Source organism: Oryzias melastigma, linkage group LG19 (genome assembly GCF_002922805.2).
Source record: "Oryzias melastigma strain HK-1 linkage group LG19, ASM292280v2, whole genome shotgun sequence".
NCBI lineage: Eukaryota > Metazoa > Chordata > Actinopteri > Beloniformes > Adrianichthyidae > Oryzias > Oryzias melastigma.
In genome coordinates, this window is record NC_050530.1 from 23,183,121 (window position 1) to 23,200,290 (window position 17,170).

The window sequence follows — 17,170 nt, forward strand, 5'->3', positions numbered from 1 at the left end:
GTCACAGAAGAGAGCTTTTTAAAACATCCTTTTTTTGTCTGCTCCTGATCAATCACGATTGAATAAAGAAATATGCAGAAATGCAGTTTTAATCTGAAATTCTTTTAGTCCTCCATCATGAGAAAAATGCTCCAAGAACACGTTAAAAAGACCAAAAAAGAGCATTTTCACTGGAGTGGCTCATTAAGAGAGAACCTGAACAGTCACAGCGTTTGAACGAGCGGCTTTTCTGTCGTCTGTCAGAGGATCCGGGCCACAGTGAACACTCAGGAGCAGAAGAGGCTGCTGATGGATCTGGACATCTCCATGAGGACTGTGGACTGCTTTTACACGGTCACCTTCTACGGGGCGCTCTTCAGAGAGGTAGCTGTTACTGAAATGATGTTTGCATGGAGAGGGGAAAAGAACACATTTAAAAAATGAAGGAAGAAACACGTCCTTAACATATTTTTCATTGTGTGAGTCTGTAATCCGCAAAAAAGCTTCAGAAACCAGGATGATCAAAACCTTTTAAAAGATGAGAAGATATCTGAAGACAAGATGGAGGAGGATCTCAACATTTTCTACTTACTGTATGTTTTATGAAAGGAAGACATGAGATCTGTAGTTTGATTCTTTTCATGAGTAGAATCCATGTGAGGCAGATCACTACAATCCACTGCTGCTTCTTCCATCCTGGTGATAAAAAAGTAGCGCAAAGGTTTCCTGCAGCTGCGAGGAAATGTTCAGGATTTCCCTGCTGCGACTCTCACACTGAAAAATCTGTGACTTCCTGTGTTTAAACTCCGACCAGTCATATGGGGTCCTGATCTTCTTCATCTGATGTGTTGCCAGGGCGACGTGTGGATCTGCATGGAGCTGATGGACACCTCTCTGGACAAGTTCTACAAGCAGGTGATTGAGAAGGGGCTGACCATCCCGGAGGACATCCTGGGAAAGATAGCCGTCTCGGTGCGTTGTCTCGCTGAGACACAGATTGCTTTATTCCTCTGAGTGTGTTCTTCTAAAGGCTCAATGCCTCTGGACTCCTTCATTTTCTCATTAGTGAGCTCTGTCATTCCAGATAGTCAAAGCTCTGGAGCATCTGCACAGCAATCTGCAAGTCATACACAGAGGTAAGAGCGGAAAGACGTCCAACTCTGATGGTGTCCCAGCGTCCGATGGTTCTTCCTTCCTTTATTGACTCTTCAGATCTTAAAGAAAGATTCTGTCAGAGTACAAATGCCTTCCAGGACAAACACTTCAAACGTCCTGCAAAAGTTGATTAAAGGCTTCTAGGGCCCAGACCTGTTTGTTTTTGGGATCTTCATCATTGCTTCCTCAGGTGTTAAAGATTCCCTTATCAGCATCTGTAGGCAGGTACTAACACACCAATTAAGCTGTCAGTTTTTAAGCTTCCGAAGCGTTCTAGCTTTAAATAACCCCTCTTCCCAGAGTCCTTTGCAACAAAAAAGCACAATTTCCTTCCAGAGGTTATCACTGGTTATATTGTCAGTTATGTTCAAAAACCAGCATCTTAAAGCACTTCCTGTTTCTGCTCCTCAGACGTGAAGCCCTCTAATGTGCTGATCAACACTCAGGGCCAGGTGAAGATGTGTGACTTCGGCATCAGCGGCTACCTGGTTGACTCTGTGGCTAAAACCATGGACGCGGGCTGCAAACCTTACATGGCAGTAAGAGAAACCACAATGATGTGATCATGCATGTTTTTCTATGAAAACCTTCAAGCATCTGAGTTAGAATAAATCCAGAGCAGGAGAAAAAGGACAAAAAGATGAATACGATGTGTTCAGTCCAACAAAGTGGCTGCTTGAAAAACGGGGTGCAGAGATGTGTGCTCATCACTAGGCTACACCCCAGTCCAGAGCACCAACGGCTCCTCATAGCACAGGAATGTGAGAAGCATCAGTGTGGGCATGTCTGGAACTCTCTAAAGGTGCTTTCACACTGAACGCGATTCGTGCGTCAGAGGCGGACAGTTTCAATGTAAAGTCAATAGAAGAGACACGACATGAGGCGATCTGAAGTCGTGGAACCAGGCACCAATTGGGCGGCGTGGCCAAAATTTAAATATCTGAAGTTATACAGGTTGCTGCGTCGCATCTACCAATCAGGAACTCAGCTTTGGACACGCGACGTTTTCAGTGACTCGATCAGTGAGTACAATATTAATCCAAAGCGAGCGTTTTTTTCATGAACTTTCATCTTTTTCCTTAACCTGCTGGAGCCACAGGTCCTCAGAGCTCATCTGGAAACTTACAGGAGAAGGCAGGATACACTCTGGACAGATCTCCGGCTTTCTCTCCCGCGGTGGAGCTCACTCCCTCGATATGCTGGTAGACAGAGAGTCACTGTGGGGGGAGGAGGCTGCCGGCTCGGGCCTCATTGAGACATTAAAGAAAAGGAAAAACGTCTCCTGACTTTATTTTGCCATTTGGGTTAATGTGAGACAGAGAGCCTTCAAGCTCATCCACAGAGACACAGAAACACAGGGGAAGCGGCTGTCACACAAACACAGCCCCCTGTACCGGGAAAATCCGTTAATAATATTTATATAAACTAGAGCTGTCAGGCGATTAAAATTTTTAATTGCGATTAATCACATTTTGTCCTGAGTTAACTCGCGATTAATCGCAAATTGTTATGTGGCCCTTTTTAAGGAAAAAAATGTGTGGTTCGGGGTATTTAGCAGTTCTACATCAAATATGAAAACAAGAATGACAAAATTAATAGTTTTCATCAGAAATACTTTATTTTGTAACATTGTATTGAGATAAACTTTCTTAACAATAGAAGACTGTAACATAAGATGCCTACTTTTCTTTTAATTTTATTTTAATGATCACATTTTTACTATTTCTTTTGATTGTTTCTTTTAATGTTTTATGTAAAGAATTGTCGCTGTACATGAAATGTGCTATACAAATAAACTTGCCTTGCCTTGCCTAACAAAAGCCCGAGTGCAAGTGAAGGGCATTTTAAATTCAAAACTTCAATCAACGTTCAGTAAAATAAAATAAAAAACATCAAAAATAACATTTCCATAACACTTTCATGTTCATTTTTTGTCAGGACCAAATCTTTTCCTCCTCTGCTGAACTACAGTAATAAATGAAATAGAGATTTATCATTTCCAATTAACTTTTGTTTTTTAAAACATTAAAGACTGAGAAAAGCGGGATACACTGTGGATAGTTTGACAGTCTGTTACTGCCGCCGCGTTCTCTGGCTGCAGCTCGATGCAGCGACGTGTCCAGCGGAGCTCACGCCATGAATATGCCGGCAGACAGACCGCTATGCTGGGGCTGGATCACGCTTAAACCTCCAGAACATTTAAAACGTCCCCCGGTGCGCTTGCTGTTCAGAACGTCGGGGGTCCACAGCTCTCAGGACGCGAGCCGGTACCACCAGACGTGGTACTGGACGCGAACCGGAGCCGGGTTAGGGTGCAGGAGCTCTCCAGGTCCTAGCGCCGGCCGGTTTTAGCTCGCAGCTCGGTGGTTGGAGACCCGCCCGTGATCTAGTGAGAGCAGCCGGTGAGTTGGAGGGCGGGACGCCCGCGCGCGGTATGGAAAGGCACGTATGAGAAAATCCGCGATTAATGCGTCAAAAAAATTGTCGGCGTCAAGCACGTGTCAGATTAACGCGTTTTTAACGCGACAAATTTGACAGCCCTAATATAAACCCAAACATGGAGACATAATTACTGATGTTTTTGTAGAACTCTTCAAAATCAATAAACATGATTTCTCAACATCATCTGTGTCTTCATACATTCTAAGTGAGAAATCCACAGACACGTTCCTTATAGCATCATCCTAAAAACATTCACTGGTAGCTCCTCCCACATGCGGCCGCGGCGTCAAACTCAGGAACACAAATTGTGTTTGGTGTGAATGTACCTTAAGATGTGGTGAGCATGTGGAATCATTAACGGAATAATTTATAATCTGACATTTAGAGTTCACCTGAATGACTGTTAAAAGTGAATTGATGTAAGAAAAAATAACAAAGAAAGTTGTTTTTGTCAATATTCTAAAACATAAAACTTTTTTAACCTGGGAAGAGTAAAAAAAATCTCGTCAACAAGTACGATTTATGTAAAATAATTGAGCTGAGAGAATTTTGAGTCAGGATTAGCACCTCGGGATTACACGGATGTTGAGGGAGGAAAGGCACAGAATGTTTTCCTTGCTGTCAATCTCTGAGCCATGTTATGTCCTGCAGCCGGAGAGGATCAACCCGGAGACCAACCAGAAAGGCTACAACGTCAAATCGGACATCTGGAGTTTAGGAATCACGATGGTACGTTACCTAAGAGCAGGGAACCAAAACACGAGGACTCTGCTGCAGCCCATCCCAAATCTGATCACTAAAGAGCAGCAAACAGGACTGTTTCTGAAGGACAGATGTAACGGCCGATTTTTAAAAGAGCTTGATGTCAGAAAGTCAAAGTTCATTTTCAAGTGTGTGAGAGCTGTAGCAGCTGTAGAATGTACACACGGGACATTTAGGATTGTTCTGATGGCTCACATGAGGTTGTGTGGTACAAAGTGAGGGAAAAGTTATAATTCTAATGACTAGAAATGAAGTGTCTTAACCATATTTGATAAACTGCAGGCTGTCTTTAAATGAAACAGTAACATTTACATGAAGAACTTTCACTCTGAGCAATAAGGAAGGGCTATTAAGTAGACAGCTTTTGAAATGTAGCTGCTACAATTTTTGAAATTACATAAATACATTAAATATTCACTTTTATCAGTGTAGTTTAAACCTTCCACACCTGAATTTTTTGTCTAAAATCTCTGATGTCAGATCAACAAAACATCAGTATTTAACAGATGATTACAGTCCAGTATTTTCTGAAAATATTTTGAAGTTGGGAATTAAAAAAAAGACAAGAAGTTTCTTCTGATGTGAACTATTCTCACTGAAATCCAATATTTAGAAAGAGACATGTGCCACTCGCAAATATTCTGTTTTGTCTTTTAGTGAAAAGCAGCTGAAATGAATGAGTCCTGTGGTTTTTCAGTAAAGCTGATGGTTTTAGTGAGGTCTTGTTGGCAGATCTGTGTTTTGCTGCTTTGGGAATGACGTTCTTCCCTGTGTGCCCAGATCGAGTTGGCCATTCTGCGCTTCCCGTATGAATCGTGGGGAACCCCGTTTCAGCAGCTGAAGCAGGTGGTGGAGGAGCCTTCGCCTCAGCTTCCTGCCGGCCAGTTCTCCCCAGAGTTTGTGGACTTCACCTCGCAGTGGTGCGTTTTTGTCTGCTGACCTATGCTATGCAACCTTTATCATTTAAAGAGCCATTTGGTGCAGTTTCCTGTCGACTTAAACCCAGAGAGAGCTGCAAAGGGCTACTTCATATTTGGAAAAACTCTCCATGTTTTTGTGGCCATTAAGCCATTTATAAAAGAAACAGCTTTTAAATCTTTACAGTAATTGCATTCTAACAGAGTTATATCTTTCTTCAAATAGCATCTTTGAAGTCTTTACTTTTGGCAGCAGCACATCCGAGTTCCCTCTCAAGATAAAATCCACCCTTCATCAAATAACATCCTCCTGTTGCAGCAAATTTACTTGACTTAAAAATGCAAAAAGAAAGTCGAGTCAAACATGACTTTTTCTGTCAGGGATGGACTTGAAACTTTTTAGCATTGTTTATCTCATCTGAACATAAATGATGAAACGTCCTAAAAACAAATGATCCCAACTCGTTATTTAATGAAAACAGACACAGATCATCCTGAAGCTTGTTAGCGACTCCGGAGCTTCAGGCTGCTGACCCCTGACCTGAACTAATCAGATCCTGGATCAGTCGTCATTTTTTTCCAGTCACTCCTAGGAAGAACTTCGCTTCTTATTCACAGTTTATTCATAATTTATAATTGTCAGGACTTATTTTTTTAACAGTTCAAAGCAGACTTTCCACTATTTCCCCAAATCTTTATAAACTGCTTTTATTTGTTGTCTTTCTCTTTGTGTGGACCAAACATTTGTTTGATGCAGCAAATACTGTATATAAGGAATGACGCACCAGGAAGCTGGCCACATATTCAGGCTAACTTTAGACTTTGTTGTGTTCACATCTTATTACACTCGCAGCCAAAGTTTCCTGTGAAGTGCCATCATCAGATGTTATCTTGGATGACGCTGGTGCTTGCATGCTGAGACTGGACCTCCTCTGCCGCGCTGTACGCTTTAGTTTCAGCAGCAGAAGTAGAGGCTGGTTCACTGCTGGAGGCTCCACACAGACTCGCTGTTCACTGACAGCATGAAATACTGACTGAATTAAGTTCATTCGTTTTCTTCTGCAGCTTAAGGAAGGTCTCCAAAGAACGACCGACTTACACAGAACTGATGGTGAGTCTTTTTCTTTCTTGGGGATCTTGTAATGCTGTGTAGTTGCCACTGGGGGACGCACACATGCTTTTACTTTTCATGACTTCTTCTCATCACAGTGGGAGAGCTTTAGATTTTCACTAGTGCAGAATGCCACACCTAAAAAGAAAAACGCCTGCACCTGAAGAACACACAATGACTGAATACACAACAGAGACGCACAAAGTAGAGTCAGCATAGAAGTGATGTTTCATCTTCTGTTGGTCATTGTCTGTCTTCAGAGTGAGCCAACTCCAAATACAAAGTACACACACAGACAGAAGAGGATCTTTGTCAGTTGCATCACAAATACACAGAAAAAGCACAACAATACACAAACATGACAGAGAATGTCTGAACAAAAACCATAAAGAATGATAAACTTGAAGACATGAATCAGCATAAATACACAAGCTTATGCTGTTTATATTCACCGCTGACATGGTTTCTCAGGTTACATCAGGGTCTCTGTCAGTGATAGTGTGTCAGTTCTCTAAGAGGCCCAGCAGAACTGAGCGGCTGTGACGGGCTCAGAATGTTCTGGTTCAGTCAGAGTCGGGACTGGATTTTCCTTGTTTTTTTCTTGTCAGCAGTATCAGTGTCCATCAGGTCAGTCGTTACAGCTTCCATTTCTGATCTGGTCCTCTTTCCCTCTCCCTGCAGCAACATCCCTTCTTCACTTTGCACGAGGCCAAAGAAACCGACGTGGCTAGCTTTGTGAAAGTCATCTTGGGGGACTGAGCTGTGCGCTGGACCCCATGAGAAGAGAAATATTTGATCCAATAAAATGCCTCCTTCACAGCCCCACTACCTGCAGGACTCCCTCAACACCCCCACCCCTCCAGAGGCAAATCCCAGTGCGTGCAGCACACCGAGAAGCCCATCCCACCTGAGGGGCGGGGGGGACAGGTACACATAATCTGGAACAACTGAAGGTGTCCGAATGCCAAACTTCCCTCCTGACCAGTTTCCATCTCTGCACCTACTACCCGAGCATCAGCAGTGGGAGCTGAGCACACGGCCCTCCGTCTGGGTCAAACTCTAGATTTGTTTTCACTTTGCTGGAAAGGTGAAGAGTATATAAAGAGATCCTTAATATGATAGAGCTATCTGTGTATTATCTACATTTTGCCTATTTGAAGCAAGTGTTGCATCAAAATAGTAACTGACTGCATGAACAGAACATATCTTGGATCGGTGAGGATGAGTGCGAGTCAGATCATCTGCTTCAGGGCCGCCTGGTGGCCACAAAGAGGTACTGCACAACCGTTTTTCCTTGATTGCATTGGAGAGCTTTCAACATGTCATAGGCTCTTGTCCGCCTGTCAGTGTGTGCATGTGTGTGTGCGTGGGCGTGTGTGTCTGGTGGGGCGGCATGCAGGCACAGTTGCAGTGATACATTCATAGCTGATGTGTGGAACTGTCTTTCTAAGATGTTTGTGTTTCTATAAATCCGTTTTGGATTATTTCAGAATTTTAGGACATCTTTAGCTTAAAGATGGTTCAAATAAACATCTAATTTATTGAAGACTTTGTTATAGTCAGTAATTTTGCAATGAAAAGTCTTTTTTTTTCACATCAAATCCTATTTTATTTTGTCAAATTTGGTACTTCCTTAAATAGATTACAATAAGAACAAATGGAAAATGAACTGAAAGAAAGGATGTTTTTATTGATGGCCAATAAATTAAACACTGCATGATGGCTAGACAAAGCTATCATATTCATTACCATAAACATTATTAGATGTCTTGTTATACTAGAGCAAATGCTGAAGAAATGAAATTCTCCTTATTTGTTTCAAAGATTTTGAGATTTTTGTTCAGAACTGTGTAAAAACACAGAAATGTTTGGAATTGGACTTCAGGTAATCTATTTAGGCGAATCATAAAGATGAGAGTCCTGTTGTTCACTGATGTTCTGTGGAGTCATCCTTATGCAGGTGTTACCTCAGAGCTGTTAGAAAGCCAGCAGAAACCTTTTTGAGCGGCTGTGTCGCCCACACACTGGTCAGTCTCTGGAACTCTAGTGGGACTACAGAAGTGAGCTGCAGCCCGCCGCCCCGCGTCTCAGCGGTTTGTGTGCCTCTGTTTGTCTGTGTGGGGACAAGATGGTCCATATCCTCCTGTCGTCTGTACTGAGCCAATTCTGAGCCTCTCCACTTCAAGAAAGGAACTGGATGTTGTTACTTTTAATGTTATTATTATTATTTTGTTAATTATTCTTCTTACTTAGCTCCAGATTTCTCCTCCCAGACAAATGTACTGCAGTTCCTCTTATTTATTATGAGTGCCGTCTCCTTCTGGACACTTGACCGATCCATTAGAGACTTTATTTTGTTTGTGTGGGCATTGTATGGGTTTGACTGTTTTGTTTGTCCTTTCTTTGCTATGCTCAAGCACGTAAAATGCTTTTCACCTGTATTTGTAGCCTTCTATGTGCCTGGATATAGAGACAACAGTATGAATGTGAATCTGTTGCACTGAGAAGATGCTGGGCTCGGCTGCCTCCTCTCCTCGTGTGCTGCACGCCATCCTAAATCCTGTTGCTTTGTGTCGTTCTGCTGCTTCAGGGCCAGGTCTTCAGAGCGTTCACCTTGTTCATTTCTGTCATTGTTTTCTTCTACTGCTTCTTTCAGGGGGAAGTGTGCAGATATCTTTGCTGTTAATGCAAATTGCTTAAAAAAAAAAAAAAACTAACTAAAATGAAGTAAGAAATGACCCTCATCACTAGAGAGCATCTTTTCTTGAAAAGAACTTAACGGCTCCTTACCTGCAAAAACACCCATTTAATTTTTTTTAATTATTGCTTCTAAATTAAAAAATATGCAAGCTACACAACCAAATTTGAGTAAGATTATGGGATATTCTTAAGTTTTTTTTCTCTTTTTACCTCTGAATATATATATATATATTAAATGTGAACAGCAACACTGAGGATTTAATCATGTTTGTTGCCACTTTCCTCTGCACTTTTATTTTATTTGAACTGATGTTATTTGCTATTTTATTTTCTGTATTTCATGTTGGTTTATTTTTGGTTCGATTTGTTTCCGCCCTGTGTTGGGCTGGCGACCTGTCCAGGTGAGCCCCGCCTTCAGTGGTGTGGTTAGCTTCAGCGACCCCATGACCCCGTCTGGGAAGAAATCAGGTTTAAAAAATGAATGGAGGGATTTTATTTATTTTTTGAAAGGTTATTTAATGTTATTTGATTTAATTTCCTTGAAAAGCTTTCAAAGAAATGTGAGAAAACGTATAGCTGGAAGACACACTATGACATGACTGCGCTTTGAAATGTCCAGGCCTTAAGATGGTCACAGCTCAAGTCTCTGACCTGTTGCCATGGAAACCCATGTTGTCACATGGACAGGTGTGGGTAGGACTATTCTTTTTTTCCCCTTTTTTAAGTTGTGTGAAAAGAAAAAGGAAGGAAGTCGCGACTCATCAGATCTAGTGGCGATGACGGTGAGGGTCATGGAGAACAGGAACATCCAGGAAGGAAATCCACAAACCCTACGGACCGCGCTGTCCGACTGGACATAGACTGAAGGTGCATTAACAGAAGCAGACTGGCCGACCTCTGCTGGGAGACTCTGTATGTTGCCGTTGTTTTGCTGCTTCCCCCCATGACCTGCTCGTTGATCAGCTGGACGCTCCATCGGTGCCCCCCCCCCAGCTTTGTCCTGACGTTGATGGCTCATCACATCTGCTGAACATCCCACTGCTTCAGTGTGAGTCAGACGGTCAGCAAAGGGCTCCTCCATCAGGTCGCGTCTCAGTCTCTGCAGCCGGAGCTCCGTTCAGTTAAAGTCTCACAGTCCTGCCATGAGTTCAGCTTCTTTATCCTGAAGGTCTGGTTTATCAGTTTCCTTTACTCTTCTACTAACTGATCAGGCAAATGTGACCCTACAGAGCAGACCGGAAGCCTTTGGTCCATCGTCAGCCCTTGCAGCAGCGACACCTGTGTGTAGTATTAGTTGGATGTAGATTTGTGAGCTTGTGTATGGAAACACTTCTGGTTGTGATGCCTAAAGCCCGTTTGGCTGCTTCAGTTCCTTTCCTGGAAACACTGACACTGCATTCTGCTCTGACGTTTTTGCACTGTACCTGGGAGCCATATCACAGTTGCCCAACGGGATTGTGTTTGTATGTCTCAGTGGTGGAAAGCTGCGCTCGGAGTGACTTTAAAGAGGAATTTGAAAGGCTCGTTACTTCTGCATCGGATGGTCAAAGCAGAACGTTCTTGTACACTTTGTTGTCGCTCAAACTGCGCGTTTGGAAAACAGCAACAAGGCTGCTCAGCAGTGCCTCTGGTGGTCAAAAACAATGCAGCTGTGTGAACAGGAAGCTGATCCAAAAGTGAATATAGGTAACTGTTGTTTACCCCTTCCAACAGCTCATTTCTCAACTCTTGCAACAAAATAGATCTTCATCTTTTAAACTTAATTCATCCTTCAAACTATATGTTTGAATATTTTGTCTCATTTGTTACCTATATAGGGGTGTCTAGATGATCAAATTGCAACTTAATTAAGACTTTTTGGAATAAAGAAAATTCTTTAAATTCAAAATTAACAGTTTTGTGCCGATTAAAGTAATCTAATGATTCAAATTCATAATAGACGGCTTCAAAAAAACTTTGTTTTGATTTGGATGGTTTCAGGTTTTCACACTAGAGCTGTCTAAAACCTCAGACTCTACATCTTACCGGTTTCTTTTGGTGGCAGCAGACTTGTCCAGATGTTTGTCATGGTGCCTCAACACAAAAATGCAGCAGCTGTCAAATGTGCAATGAATACAAGATCACTCGGTGTCTGCAGCTGGATAACTTTGTAAAGTGCAGAAAACTGTTCCGCACGAGAGAGACAACCTGACGACAAATGCATGAGTTTACGTGGGAATCTGGCCTGAACACCTGACAGGATTGACTTCAACACTGAAAACAGCTGCTGGTTCCTCATTTCTGCTGCTTTGGAGTCATCTAGATTCTTGTCAAATGTTCATAAACACAAACCTACATCAAACCGTTTTGCATCTTTGATAAGCGGGGCCTCAGATCAACTTCCCGGGACGCTGTCGGAGCTCAATCATATGCAGAAACAGACGTGGTCAATGGTAAATGGCGTTTACTGACAGAGCCCCTTCTACCTTCCTTCGAAGGCCCAAAGCGCTTCACAGTCACAGACACATTCACACATTCATACACTGGTGGAGGCTCTGCTGCCGGCATGTTTGGTTAATGTCCGCTCTGGTAGCAGCGCAGCCTTATTTGCAATGTTTGTAAAATTGTAAAAGGCCGGTGGCTGAAGAAAAAGTCGTGTTTTAGCCAATCTGCAAATTTAAATCAGACTCTGCACCTAACTTTTGCAGGACACCTCATCATCAGACGCTGGTCAGGACAAAAGTTACAATTTTATGACTTCTATATGAGTTGATAAATATTTTGAATCAGGCCTATTTTTTCATAAAAACAAACATTCTCTTGTTGATTTTCTGTTGCAGGCTCATTTAGTGTCTTTTCATTAGGATGGAAAATAAATTGTGACATGTTTGTCGTTTGGAAACCTGCGTGTTTCTGCTTTGCCCCTCCCACATTTTGCTTTATTAATGCATCAGAATCACAGAGAAAACATGAAGGTGGTGTGGTCTCAGAGCCTCTAGACTCCTCAGACCCCTCTCCACTCACAGCTGCGTCATGCGTCATGAGAGCTGAACGCCTAGAGTCCTTCACCACATGTTCATGTCTGCATGTGACTCAGCACATGTGTCCTCCTCAGGACCTGAATGGAGGACACCGTCGTTGTTTCTGTGTCTTCTTTGTTGTTCCTGTCAGCTTGCATGCGCGTCTGGTTACATCCTGCCCCCCCACCCTGAGTAAAGGCTGTTGACAGGACGTCCAAGTGAAAAATCCCATTAACATGACTGTTTGAACTGGAGAGCAGCTAATGATGCAGCTGTCATGGGAAAGCTGAGGATTCATTTCTCACTTGCTAAAGGCTGCAGTGTGACCCGAGTCTGGAGAGGAGGAGGAAACTCTCCTCACCTTCCTCAAAGAAGAGATACAAGATCCCTCCATGCTGGGGGGGGCTTCCGGCTCTTTGCAGACAGATGTCCTCAGAGTATTTACACCTCTGTCCTTTGTGAGCGTGCCCCACGCTGCGACCTGTGACCGTGGAGCTTTTCTGTTGGTAAACGCAGCTCTTTGTGACTTCTGGTGTTGCGGTGTTGTGTTCTTTCACCCTGAGGGGAGGGGAATGATCCAGATGTGTGGCTTTACATGAAAGAGGATCTTTTTCTGTTGCTGTCGGGTGGGTTTTGGGGAGGGTTACCATGGCTACACTCCATGGGAAGTAAAGTTCTCAGTATATTTACACGTCTCTTAAGCCTCTGCTGAAGACTGAAGACTGTTCACTTAGAGCTCATTTGAATTTCTAGAAATATTTAGATTGCTCAACCTGAATGTGTGCAATTGTAATGATGGAAATTCAATAAAAAAAAGAGGTATTTTTACACACACAGCTTTGCGTCTACTTTGTTCCGCCTGGTCTTTTTGCCTCCCAGGTTTGTGCGTTTGTGTTGTGTTGCAGAGCACTCATTGGCTGCTGGGAGAACAGTTCTAAAGCAGACTGTGAATTAGAACCAGTCAGAATCTGTGCAGTTCTATGAACACGGTTTGTGAACGGGCAGGATTCTTTTTCAGACGGGGTTTCCTCACATGTTCAGACTTGTCTCAGGGAAAACTCTGAGTCTGAGCTTCTTGCTATTTTGGTGTTTGTCTTGAATGTCTGCTGTCTTGACTTGTGAAAAGTTTTTCACTTGTGACTGATCTTTGTCACAGTGCAACAGCCAAACTATTAGTTTAGTGTTGAGTCTTTCATCTAGTCACTGTCTCAGGTTTATTCTTACTTTCCTCTTCCTTTATCCCTTGTTTTTATTTTTTTTTTAATCACTTGTTTCTGAACCTTTAACATGCACAAATGGCAATAAGCTTTTAACCCTTTAATGTATGTCGAATAACTTTTTTACTTAATTTACTCTGTATTTTTTTCTGTCGAAAATCTCTATTTTTTCGACTAGTTCTGCTTTCTTACCTAGAGCACGTGTTAAAGTCAAGGCCCGGGGGCCGGATCCGGCCCTCCAGGTAATTCTATCCGGCCCTCCAGATCATTTTATTTTATTGTTATGAATGACCCGATGTTATCTTGAGCTCATTTTTAACTTGTATAATTTTTGACAAAATATATTTTTATGAAGAGTAAAATATTATTTAAGGTTTAAGTTAATTTATTCTGGAATAATATTCCTGCCTTTGTATTATTCATAATTACGTTAAAAAGTTACAGTTTTAAAAATTTCGTTAGTGTTCAATAAATGTTAATCCCGTGCGGCCCGCGACCTCAGGTGTGTTTTGGATTTTGGCCTCTTGTGTGATTGGGTTTGACATCCTGATCTATGTCGTTCTTTCTTTTCAGCCTAAGCTGCTTCTTGCTGCCCCTCTTCCCTGTTTTATCTTTACATCCTGAATGCTTTTATGTTTTCATTTCAACTGTAACTGAACTCATGTTGTTTTGCTGTTGTTTTTCTTTTTCTGTTGATGTTTGGGTGCACGTCCTACCTTTAAAACCTTATCTCTGCACTGGCGTGTAGAAAGGGTTTGGCCCAGCTCTTTCCCGTCTGCGTTCCTTTGTTGCCTTCACGTCTTCTGCTCAGCTTTGGAGCTGCCAGTTGAACTGGTTGAACTTCCTTGCAGTACAGTGTGAGGATTTCTTCAGTAAAAAAAGTGAAAGTTCCCTCATCCTCTGCTGGACCTGACAAACAGGATCAAGATGAGAGGCGAGCGAATCAAAGCCGAGCCAGCAGAGGTTAATGTGAGCGTGGAGCACCAGAACAAAGCACGCCACCTGCTGCTCTTGATGGTGTGTTGACGCACGTCCCCCCCTCCTGGACTTTGAAAGAAAGAGCTGGGATTCTAGCTTCCATGCTACAAAACAAAACTTCTTCCTTCCCCTTTGTAGTGTCTCACACGTGAGTGAGCAAAGTTCAGCCTGTAGTTTAGAAAACTCCATCCTGCAGTGGGTCAGAGTAAAACATGCAGCTTCTGTTTACACCGTTCAGCTCACAGGTCATCAAGGTCGCAGTTGTTTTGGATCTTAATGTTTGGGGCCATTTTCAAGCACTTTGACTTCTTGTATGGAGTCACGTTTGAAAGATTTGATTGATTAGAATAACTTTGAAACATCTCTAAAAGGCAACAGGAAACGGTAAATTTATGGATTAATTTTTCTGAGAAGTGTCTGTATTGGGTAAATACAAATAATAAAAAGTAGATCTGTTCTATAAAAATGATTTTTTTTCTCATTACATTTACAAGTTTTCTACATTTTTGCAATATTTTATGCCCCATCGATTCACATCCATCAGTTTTGGCTTTAAGTAATTGTAAACTACTACTTGCAGGCTTCACTACAGGATTCATTTGTCATGTTCTTTATCCAAAATTAATCCTACAGTATAGAACACTTAAGCAGCATGATATTTTTGTATTATTTAATCAAAAGAAAAATTTGATAATGAAACAATGCTGCATTCCAAACTTTAAAAATGTTTAGTAGCTTACCATTTTCTAAGAACATGTATTTTTTCTTTGAATAAAGCAAGGTTTTTCTTTTAATTTAGTAATTTCACGCATGCATCTTACAGAACTCAGCTGTTTTCTTTCATAAAAAAAAGATTCCTCTTTAATTTTTTAATGTGCTGTGAATCAGGATCATGAAGCATTCCGATCTCTGTAAATGAACCCTGACTTTTCTGAAGCAAAGGAAAGATCAGAGAGTTGACAAAATGTTTGTAGAGTTTAGTTTAGGCCAGAAATCCTTTGCTTGACATGATCTGGAGAATGAACACCTCCAAGAACCAAAGTGATGCAAAATCCAACAGTCATTCGCAGAATTCAGCTGCAGGGGGCGCTGTCAACGACCAGGAGGGCTCAGGTTTGGTCTTCAAATCTCTCCCATGGTTCTGCACAGCTCACTTCAGTGTCTTTATGAATATGTTACAGATTTTACTTCAACATTTTATGCCAGATTTGCTATCAACATATGAACCCTTTTGTATTGAAGAACATTTAGTTGTGCTGACATTCCTCTGTGATCCTACTCTCAAGTTTCTCTCTGCCTTACATCCAACGGATTAAAAAAATCAGAAAGAAAATGTAAAGGTCTAAAAAAAATTCTGAACCTGATGAACAGAAAAACTTCCATATAGATTCAGCTCAACTAAGATAACTTTGATTGTTGACTTCAAAATCTGATACTCGTTTAACAAGAGCTGAAATGAATTTACAGGGAGCATTGGGAAACAATGTCTGCAAGTTAAGACTTGAATCCCCCAAACATGGACTGTAATCCTCATGATCCTCAGACTGAAGCAGAGTCTTTTGGAGTAAGTGTAACAATTAATCAACAACACGATTTCTACTCCTGCGATCTAACCCGATCGATCTGTCTGAGGAAAATTTTGGAAAAATATCATTTAGATTGAGACATGGTAGGTTTATTTAACTATAAGGTAAAAGCGATCAAGGTCCATGACAGTGAAGACCACACATGTGATGCAGCAGAAAGTGACCAACCATCATTCAGTCTCTGAATTGATCAAAGTCATGTGACCATACAGAGTGCTAGAATGTTCTAATCATGATTATTCTGATGTGGAAAACAACAGTGGACTGAACTTTATCAGACTAACATGTGAATGGATTTGACATTCATTCTTGTTTACCTGTATGTACACAGATTTAATTGATTATCTTGAAGAAATCCAAGAATCTGGAAACCTTCAGCTGAACTGTTCAGTACCAGCTATTGATCTCTGAGTCTCACTGCTGGAAGTTTGGATAAAGATGTTTTGATCCATTTTAGGTCAGGGAATCAGATCCAATCAGATTTTACAAATGGACCAATATGGATGATGAATCATATCAGCAAACACAACTTATGATCAAATCAAATTGTTGTTACATCATTAACTTTGATAGTTCAGATGCTTAATTCTATGACTGAACTGGAACTAACCTCGTCAGTAACAGATCTGAAGTTTATTTAATTGGGCTGTGTTGTTTTCTAATTGAGCTAACCATTAATTTAGATGTTTTTTTGTCTTTGAACTAGACTAAAGAAATCAGCTTTGAAGTTTAGTTAGGAAATGATATATTTTAACTGATAAAATATATGGTAGGCCTATAGGAATATATACCATATTATTATTTTAAACTATGAGTCAGACCATTACATTTAATTTGATCTCCTTGATAAAAAAAAAAGAGATAAATGGTACAATGGTATTTTTTACCTCCTTACAGAATTTTGAATTGTTGTAGAATATTAAAATCAATTTTAAATGAATTTAAAATTCTAGAAAATGTGTCTGAGCTTCCCAGGATTTGAGTCTATTTCCTGGAACCACTGATGTTCTATTTTGTGAAAAACTAGAATTTGAGGTAACATATTTTTAGTGCTCAAAACAGTGATTGTTTTTGAGTTTACTAGTATGTCTGGTGTGTGACCAAAAAAAGGTCCCCCCTCTATTGGATCAGAGCTGGTTATTTGGCAGAACAACCCTCTGCTGGGAGTTCTCCATTGAAATTTGCAACATATGTGACTGGCTTCCTATACTGACAGCTCATGACGTAATGGAAAGTCTTCTCACCAGTGCACTTAAAACTGGAAACTGGAGAAGGACTTGTAATGAAACGCAGCTACCCCCTCCACCCCCTCCCTCAGTCAGAG

The 17,170-nt window shown here is 41.4% G+C and overlaps 1 protein-coding gene across 1 annotated transcript in view; it reads left to right on the forward strand.

Moving 5' to 3' along the window:
- map2k6 (mitogen-activated protein kinase kinase 6) overlaps window positions 1-12,897 on the forward strand; it is a 45,190-nt gene extending 32,293 nt beyond the window's left edge. The window contains exons 5-12 of the mRNA XM_024284973.2: window positions 244-363; window positions 835-951; window positions 1,064-1,115; window positions 1,546-1,673; window positions 4,228-4,305; window positions 5,119-5,258; window positions 6,321-6,366; window positions 7,048-12,897. Coding sequence (XP_024140741.1) covers window positions 244-363; window positions 835-951; window positions 1,064-1,115; window positions 1,546-1,673; window positions 4,228-4,305; window positions 5,119-5,258; window positions 6,321-6,366; window positions 7,048-7,125 — 759 coding nt within the window. The 3' untranslated portion in view covers window positions 7,126-12,897. The remainder of the gene's footprint in view (window positions 1-243; window positions 364-834; window positions 952-1,063; window positions 1,116-1,545; window positions 1,674-4,227; window positions 4,306-5,118; window positions 5,259-6,320; window positions 6,367-7,047) is intronic.
- Window positions 12,898-17,170: the final 4,273 nt, after the last annotated feature.